The sequence below is a fragment of the Egretta garzetta genome, unplaced genomic scaffold (genome assembly GCF_000687185.1).
Source record: "Egretta garzetta isolate BGI_Z169 unplaced genomic scaffold, ASM68718v1 scaffold145, whole genome shotgun sequence".
NCBI classification, from domain to species: Eukaryota; Metazoa; Chordata; class Aves; order Pelecaniformes; family Ardeidae; genus Egretta; species Egretta garzetta.
Genome location: NW_009259687.1, coordinates 717,709 through 726,674, shown reverse-complemented (window position 1 = coordinate 726,674; position 8,966 = coordinate 717,709). Strand labels below are relative to the sequence as shown.

Sequence of the window (8,966 nt, the reverse complement as noted above, 5' to 3'; positions counted from 1 at the left end):
GGAATGCAACTGCCCCTTGGCACTGCCGTGGTGGTGCGCGTTGCACTTCTTGTGGTTTGGGCGTTGGTTGCTTTTCAAACTACAAACTCCCTCTAGAAAATCTGTAAAATGTGTATTTAATCACCCAGCAAAGTTCCTCCAGAGCTGCTCTCATCTGCCAGGTAAATATGTGCTGGGCGATTCAGCAGGTATTTCTTAATGGATTAGGGATTACTTTTTACAGCTGCATTTAATATTCCTGCTCTTTGGGTTTATCTTACTGTTGTTGACCAGCTTCACTTTAAGATGAGAGTTCTGTATTTGCTTTGTATTTTTAAAAGTGGATATTGTTCCACTAGCAAGCAGAGTCGGATAGTTTAGGCCATAGCCCAGCCCTCATCTGTTTGTTTGGGAAATGCACTCCAAAATACACTTGTGATGTTGTTTTTCAGTAGCTAATTTTTTAGGGTTAAATATTTTTGCCCCTGTGAATTTAAAACACTACCGAAACTACCTAGATGTAGTTGTTGTCTGATTGCCTACTGATTTTTTTGTGTTAATGCTAACTGATTTTGACTTACCTCAGCACCAGCATGTAACTTGCACCAAGTTCTAGAGACTATCTGATCTTTTGGAGGAGCATAATATATCGTAACCTGGAAACACGGTGTTCCAGGATTGTGCCTGGAGCAAATGCTTATGATGGGTTGTAAATCCTTGAAAGAGAAGTAGTAAACACTGTGACCCAACCATAATCCTGGGCGAGCAGTGATATTGTATTAAATACACATCTCCAAATGTGTTTTTTGGAAACGCTGCTGATTTTTGTGTTTCGAAGTAAGAATCAGTCGAAGCTGCAGGCAAACCCAGCTCTGGTGGTGAAGACCACCAGCTTTAAGAGTGTTGGGAGAGATGGTTTCCTAGCTGTTCTCTAACAAGAATTTTCTCTCTTTCGGAGGCCTGGTTTCCTAATTTTTGCCCACCTTTGTGTCATCACTGTAGATCACCACACGTGTTCTCCATTGGCCAGTCCAATGTCACCTCATTCTCTATCCTCCAACCCATCTTCGAGGGACTCCTCACCCAGCCGCGACTTTTCTCCTGCTATCGCAAACCTGAAACCACCAATCATCATCCATCGGGCTGGAAAGAAATACGGTTTCACTCTCCGTGCCATTCGCGTCTATATGGGTGACAGTGATATCTACACTGTGCATCACATGGTCTGGGTATGTCTCTGCTTTTCTAAAAAGAGTACCCTTGGGGCCAGAAATGCATTTAGCCAGGGTTGTGGGATTTCGCTTTGTAAGTGGTATTTTGCTACCCTGTTTTCTCTCTCCTTATTCGGACCCAAAGTTATCTTTTTGGGGTGGGGGAAAACCCTTTAAAAATAAATAGATAAATAACAGCACTTTGGGTTTTACTTGTAGCAGTCTTCAAGCCCATCACAGAACCACAGCAACCTTTCTTTCCTTCTTCCCTGGTTACATGAATCCACCTTCTTTCACCTGTAGCACATACTTTAAAGCATGTTTCTGTGTACACATACCCTCTTTCTTGTTATTGGGGCTGTTGCATGAGGGCCAGTCATAGCTAATTTATTGAGACCTGTGTTAGCGATTGTAGCCTGCTTCTGATCAGTTCAGTCTGCTGGGGTTTTCCAAGCAGTTGCTTGGAACTGATTACAAGCCTTAAAGCATCGCTGCCGCTACGCTGACTGGCTAGGGATTTAGCTCTTGGCTTCGTTGTGTGCTATGCTAAGAGGTCTGGTTTCTATGTCTGTATCTCTTCCTTCCCATTACTTCTGGTACTTGATCTCCGTGTTCCTTTTTTGTTAACGTATATGACTTCTAGGAATGATCCATTCCCCGAAGCAGCGTTGTTTGAGTTGTGTAGTTAGGGAGAATGGAGTCAGGGTAAAGGTGGTTCATCCTTTTCCTTGTATCTCTGTGTTCATTAGGCGATTTGGACTTCATATGCTTTGGTCATTAACACTCATTCTTACCTAGAAAAATAGTCTGAAACCGCATTTTTCCCTTGCTCCTCTCTGCTTTCCTTGAAAAATGCTGAGTTTACCAAGATACCAATTTGTAAGCTTTTCTGGCTAGAAGGAGAGCTGCAGTCTTCTCAAGCATGTCTGTCTCCTCACTCTAAAGGAGGCTTATCTTTCTGACAGCGATGGGGAAAGGCAGTGTGTTCAGAGGGGGAAAGATCTGATGTTAATAAAGGTTAATAAAGGAAAAAGAAACTCTGTTTGGGATGAGATGCATTATAGGCACCCTAAACACACGGCACAGAGTCTTATTTAAAAGTCTGTTGGCTGCCTTGGGTTCCAGCATGTACATGGAAGGATGCTGGATTTGGAATGGCAAAGAAATTGAAAAAGATTGAATGCTTGTCTGGAAATCAAGAGTATCTAGTTAACATTCCCGAGTGCGGAAAATTTTTGGAAGTGTGTTAAGGCTTTTGCTTTGGGAGGAGCTGGTCTCTTGATCAGCTTAACCATCCTGGCTGGCTGCCTTGGATCAGCAGAAGACCGGCAGGATGCTGGGGGAGGAGTGGAAGAGCGCAGATTTTTGTGCTTGGCCGTTGCAGTCAGTGGTTTCTTTCGCTCTTCTTTGAAGCAGCTGATGCTGGCTGCAGCAAGAGATGAGGTGGATGGGCTTTGAGGCTGATCTGGCCAGTGATCTTGTACGTTCCTCTTCTCAAATCAGTCATCCCCTTCTCGTTGCCAGCACGTGGAAGAAGGTGGTCCAGCGAACGAAGCAGGTCTGCGTGAAGGGGATCTGATAACCCATGTCAACGGGGAGCCAGTCCATGGGCTGGTGCACACAGAAGTGGTGGAGCTGATTCTGAAGGTAGGGACTCAACACTGTTACATTTTGGAAAATACGAGCCAGCTTGTTTAAAATGCCTTAGGTATCTAACTGGCGTTGTTTGAAATACAAGTATGTACACAGCACCTGGCCATTCTTTTGCAAAAACTCGTTGCTGCAGCTCGATCCCTAATCTCAAAAATTTCTGTCTGTAATTTAAGCTGACCTCAGATATTTTGTGTGAGAAATAAGGACCCATCGGTTACATTTTTATCAGCAGTAGAGTCAGAGGTTAGTAAGATTTAAGTACACCTTTCCTCAAACATCACTTTAAGAAAAAAATACCTTAAAAATTTTCCAAATTACTTTTATTTTTTGCCTTTAGGCTGTGCTAATGTTATTAGCTCTTAATACTGCTTTCTCAAGGATTATTCCTAGTGGTATTTAGAAGCAGCTTTGTAATGGTTGGTCTTAAAATTATCCAGTTAAATGACTTGCGTTTTGATACCTCCTCTGAGCTGAATCCACTTACTGAAATAAAACCCAAAGTTTTGGACTGTTCCAAGAGACAGAAGTCTTTGGGATTGCAAAGAGAGGAGCAATCAGGATTGTTACTGTTTTTTAAGATGAGTGAGACAAGGCATGCTCTGTGTTGCAGATTCATCATGATAGATGCCTGATACGCTCGCATCTGCCATCAGTCAGAGCACTGGGAATGGGACTGGTGACAGAATATCGCTTTGTTCAAGTTTCTAAGTATTACAAATATTAAATTGAGGCATTTGGGATCTCAATGGGAGAGGTCAGGTGCTGTGTTCTATCTGCTCTGGGAAGCTTTACCTACCAGCTAGGGTCTGAGCTAATCATTTGTGAAAGCCTGGCTGAAGAGGGCTCTCTCTCAGCAATTCCTTAATAAATGATAGGTGGAAATGCAAAGGGGGAAATGGAGTTTGACAAAGGATTACAAAATGGCAGGCAGCGACAAACTCACAGCTTACCTGCTTAGCCTGCAGATCTGCTTCCAATAGCCACGTTTTAAGCAACATCTCTGTGTCTTGTTTCTGACAGAGTGGAAATAAAGTGTCCATCTCCACCACGCCATTTGAGAACACGTCCATCAAAGTTGGTCCAGCTCGAAAAGCCAGCTACAAATCCAAGATGGCTCGTAGGAACAAGAAGAGCAAAACTAAGGATGGTCAGGACAGGTTCGTTTTGACATTTCTCTGTGAAAATTAAATGGTAACCAAGATAATGTAAGAGATATCTTGTCAAATCAATTTGCAGATAACGTCTATCGGCAGGTATGTTCTTTAGTTCTTCTTTTCTTTTTTGTTGTCTTTTTAACTGTGCTGTAAAATTGATTGAAATATGCCAATATTTGTAAATAAATAATTTGGGCTTGTCAACAACTTTTGAATGCTCTTCCACAGTAAGAAGAAGAGTTCTTTGTTGAGGAAGATCACTAAACAAGCATCGCTGCTTCACACCAGCCGGAGTTTATCTTCACTAAACCGCTCTCTGTCTTCTGGAGAAAGTGTGCCTGGCTCTCCAACTCACAACCTGTCTCCTCGGTCACCAACACAGAGTTACAGATCCACTCCCGAGTCCGTGCACTCAGGTAAAAAAAAGAAACAAAACGTGTGTGTGTGTGTGTGTGTGTGTGTCCAAATCCACACAAACAGAAAAAAACTTGAGAAGATTTTTTGCTTATTGATTAATTTTTGAAGTAAAATACACAGCAGCAGGTAGTAGGTCTGTTTGTGAAGTAAAATGACAGCTGTGATGTCAATTACCTGAAGGATGGATGTACTCTCATTCATTGATTCATTTAAAAATGAAAATCCATACATCCTTTTAAGAGTGCATTTGCTGTACCACAGCGTCCTTTCACTTTGATGCAGATGTGTATTGTAAGTTGCAATGTTTTTGTAGCAGTTTGACACATTTTCTATATTAGTTCAGAGAAAAGGAATCAAAACAGTGTGGCAAAGTCGTATTTGAAAATTGAATCAGCTGGTGGAATAAAGAGATTTGTATCTTGAGAATAGCAGTGAAACACATGGTTTATCTGCTTGCAGGGTTGGGTTTGGGTTTTTTTTTTCAGAAAAAGCATTCTGATAGCAGAGTGTTTCTTACTATATTCTGGTGTTCTGTGATAATGATGGGAATTTTCCATCAGAAGCCATGCAATATTACCTTGTAATATTACTGCAGTGCTTTGTGGTAACGTGGCACTTTGTCTTGACTTTGCATGTCTTATTTTCAATAACTTGTTTTCATGGCCAAAGAGATATTAATATTCTTAGTCTTTTTGGTTTTTGTTTTTTTTTTTTCTCCTCTTTTAAGTTGGTGGCAATTCTTCCCAGAGCAGCTCTCCCAGTTCCAGTGTTCCCAATTCTCCAGCCAGCTCTGGACACATCCGACCCAGCTCTCTGCATGGACTAGCACCAAAGCTTCAAAGGCAGTACAGATCTCCAAGGCGTAAATCTGCGGGAAACATCCCTCTGTCACCACTAGCTCACACTCCGTCACCAACCCCACAGTCCACATCACCGCAGCGCTCCCCGTCTCCTCTACCAGGACACTCAGTTGGCAGCTCCAGTATTATTCAGTCTTTTCCAGTAAAACTACACTCCTCTCCACCGCTGGTGAGACAAATTTCTCGCCCCAAAAGTGCTGAGCCCCCTAGGTCTCCTTTGCTAAAGAGAGTGCAGTCGGCCGAGAAACTGGCTGCCTCGCTGTCCTCTTCCGAGAAGAAGCTGGCTTCCTCACGTAAGCATAGCTTGGATATCTCTCACTCTGAATTTAAGAAGGAGATGCTGCAGAGGGATCCTAGTCTCCAGAGCTTACAAGAATCTGTGAATGAAACCACAGGTGGCAAACTCGGGCTAGCGGAAAAAGGGATGTTGCAGAAGCCGGGTTCACGGAAGTTGGGTGCTATTCGACAGGACAGAGTGGAGAGGAGGGAGTCTCTGCAAAAGCAAGAGGCCATCAGAGAAGTAGATTCTTCCGAAGATGAAACAGATGATGGTTCAGAAGATAGTCAGGATGGGAGAAGACTGGACAAGCCCCCTGACAGTGGAGACCAAGGCTCAGATTCTTTTAATGAGGATAATAAGTTTTCATCTAAATTGGAAAGCAAGGATAGTATTGAAGATGATGCCTTTTTACCTGAAGATCCAAAAGGTACAGAAGATTTGCAGAAGGGAAATAATCAACAAGCCAAGCCTGTTTCAGAGCCACTGCAAATCGGTGTGCACCCTTCCCCATCAGAGGTCCTCCCAAGAACTTCTCCAGAAAAATTACCTAATTTGGAAAAAACATTCCTAAGACCAGAAACAACTGCAAAGGAACATAAATTGCCAGAAAACAAAACTTTTGAGTGTTTTGGTCCAAAAGACAAGTCTTCTGAGGCAGTCAAAGACCTAGGGAGAACTACAAGTACTCAAAAACCAACAGATCATACAGAACATATGCAGTGCCCGTCTATCAAACTCCTGGAACTTGAAGAAGGGGACTCTTCAGGGGCCACACGTGGTAAGCTTGACCTGAAAGACCCTCTGCTAACAGAAAGCGGTCAGAAAAAACAGGATTCCAAACCTCTGCTGGCACTTTCTTCATGGTGCACGGCAAGCACGAGCACTCCTGTTTCGGTAAGCCCTGTGGATCACAGTGAGAAGGATCGCAAGGAGACACTTCAGCCCGCAGAACAGCACAGCGCCTCATTTCTGTCTCCTGGAAGCGTGAGCGAAATGTCCCAAAAAAGTCCTGGTACTGAAAAACAGCCCAGCTCGTCCCAGGCAGAGAGCGCTTCACCCGCCAGCAAAACGAGCCCAGCAGGTCCTGTATCCTCCACGCTCCTCGTCCCCGGTGCTATCGAAAGAGCTCTCTCCGTGTCTCCGTTGGTGCCGCTAGCTCAGAGTGTGTTAGGTCCATTGAAGCTCAGTGTGTCTGGTTCCGGAGAAGTGGAAAAGAGAAAGGATTTCCCCCATTTGGGTGCCTCCTGTAAAGACGAGAGAGATCCGAAACAAAAAAGGCAGGAAACTTCACAAGCAGGAGCGTGTCAAGAGAAAGCCAAACTATCAGGCACAGAGGGTCTGACCACAAGGAGCGGGTGCTGCGCAGAGTCTTTACACTCAGCAAAGCTCTGGGAGGCAACGTGCCCCATGGCGGCCAAAAAAGAGGCAACTTTTTGCAGCGCTAAAGCACCTGAAGTATTGGGAGGTAGCTGCAAAATCGCTCCATCGAAAGAGCTGTCTCACACTCTTGGACAAGCAGCTCTGAGAGCCTCTCCTCTGCCAGATGGCAGCACGAGGCCCTGTAAAGAAGGGACCCTCGTGCAAGCAAAAAGCAAAGAGGTTGGAAATCAGTTCAAAATACAAGACTTTCCCCTGTCACATGATGGTGCTGTAAAGAAAACATAGCAGCATCCCTGGTACGTGTGGACTGGAGCATTCTACATTCAAAATAGAGACTGCATGTTTGAATTTTGTAATATACACTAATATAAAATAGAACTTGTGTACATCTATTTTTGGGAGGGTTTTTTTCATACTGTTTTTTGTGTTTTTTCATCCTTGCTATTCTATTTTTGTACACAGTGATGCTTGCCGTTTGAGGTCTCTTTAGAACAGGGTATCTTTAAAGCAGGACTTAAGAAACAGTTTGTTAATTTTTTTCCCTTCCAGACCTTTTATTTTGCCTGAGTTTACGGCCTGTTGTGCTCCTTCCTCTAATCCCACATTTATTTGAGATCCCAAAAATTCCGAGTACAAAAAAGGCAGCTTACTTTTAAATTTCTGCTTTTCAACCTTCTCTTTGAAATGCCACTGAAATTCACAAATTTCAAGTTCGTTCTTTGAATTTACTCTCTGCTGTCCTTTGACGAGGAGAAGAAACCACTCTCTTGTCCGCAAGTTATTCTGGAGCTACAAAACCTCTTCGGGGCAAGGCAGACCTCTCTGTCACCGTGCGCATTTACAGTCCAGGACACAGGGGCTGGAGGGGCCGGACAGAGAGAGATCCCTGTCTTCCCTTTAAACCAAGTAAAAGCATTTTTCAATGGAATTATCAGAAAGAGAAAACCCCAATCCGTAAGCTGGGTTTTTTTGGGATTGTTTTTACTTATCTTTTATGGGACACATGGCAACTTTCCCCTCTGTTTTTAACAGTGATGTTTTATCTTCCTTTCTCTGGCTTCAATTCATAACTTGCCCTGCCTCAGAATAAATGACCCCAGGAAAGGGGTGCCTTGTAGATTGGTTTTAAAGTAGAGAAATTTGTAGTCGCATGTTCTCCAGTATGTCTCGGGCAAAGCTGTCTCAATGATACATGACCTTTGGAGACTTTTCCTTCTCTTGGTGAGTCTATAAACAGGTAGGGATTTTAAGGTGTTCCTTAACATTTCTGAATTGGGGCTTGGGAAACTTGCTGAGTTTTCTGCATCTGCCCATTTTAAAAACAAACAAAAAAACCTCTGAAGAGTTCTGACTCCTTGAGTTCTGTGGACAAGCTGCAAGCAGACTTCAAAATACATGTGATATTTTAAGATTTCAGCTTTGATAGCTAGACCATTTCCACTGCTGAGGTCACTTTCCATTAAAAAAAAAATTGCTCTTTGCTCTTAGGTTTAGACATTGCTTTTCTTTAGGTGTGACCGACTCTGGACAACAGTGCTCTTTGCTGAGGATTAGATCAATAATAATACACCAATAAACATGTCGAGTGGTGATACCTGTAGCACTGTAAGCCATTTCTTCATCCAATTAAAGGTTCCTCTCGATGAACACTCCCGTCATTTGTCCCAGATTGTGCTCAGCTTTTATTCTAGTCTCGTCTTAGTGTATCTCCCTGCGGATCGCCCGCAAGGTCTAGTATCCTGCTCACTGGCTTACTCTGTTAGAAGCAGACATGACTGTGCAACAGTATTTCGAGCTAAAACCTGCCTCTCTTGGTCTGACATCATTACGCTGCCACCACCTTCGTTGTCTTGGCTTTTCTTGAACTTGAAGTTTTGAGTCGCTTCCCCTAAATGCAAATATGTTTTTATATAGGAGTATATTTTCTCTTTCAACTTGATTTCAGCTCAATCCACAAATCACAAAGATCTTTGGAAGCTCACCCTGCTTCTTTCTGTATAACCATTGTTTCCCCCCATTATATACTTTATTT

General features: G+C 43.2%; 1 protein-coding gene across 24 annotated transcripts in view; it reads left to right on the top strand.

The window, feature by feature from the left end:
* The window catches only part of MAST2 (microtubule associated serine/threonine kinase 2), a 193,162-nt gene extending 184,636 nt beyond the window's left edge, over positions 1–8,526 (top strand). For all 24 annotated transcript variants that reach the window (XM_035894198.1, XM_035894199.1, XM_035894212.1 and 21 more), the window contains 5 exons: positions 982–1,208; positions 2,715–2,837; positions 3,864–4,000; positions 4,226–4,413; positions 5,142–8,526. In XM_035894198.1, coding sequence (XP_035750091.1) covers positions 982–1,208; positions 2,715–2,837; positions 3,864–4,000; positions 4,226–4,413; positions 5,142–7,219 — 2,753 coding nt within the window. In that variant the 3' untranslated portion in view covers positions 7,220–8,526. The remainder of the gene's footprint in view (positions 1–981; positions 1,209–2,714; positions 2,838–3,863; positions 4,001–4,225; positions 4,414–5,141) is intronic.
* Positions 8,527–8,966: the final 440 nt, after the last annotated feature.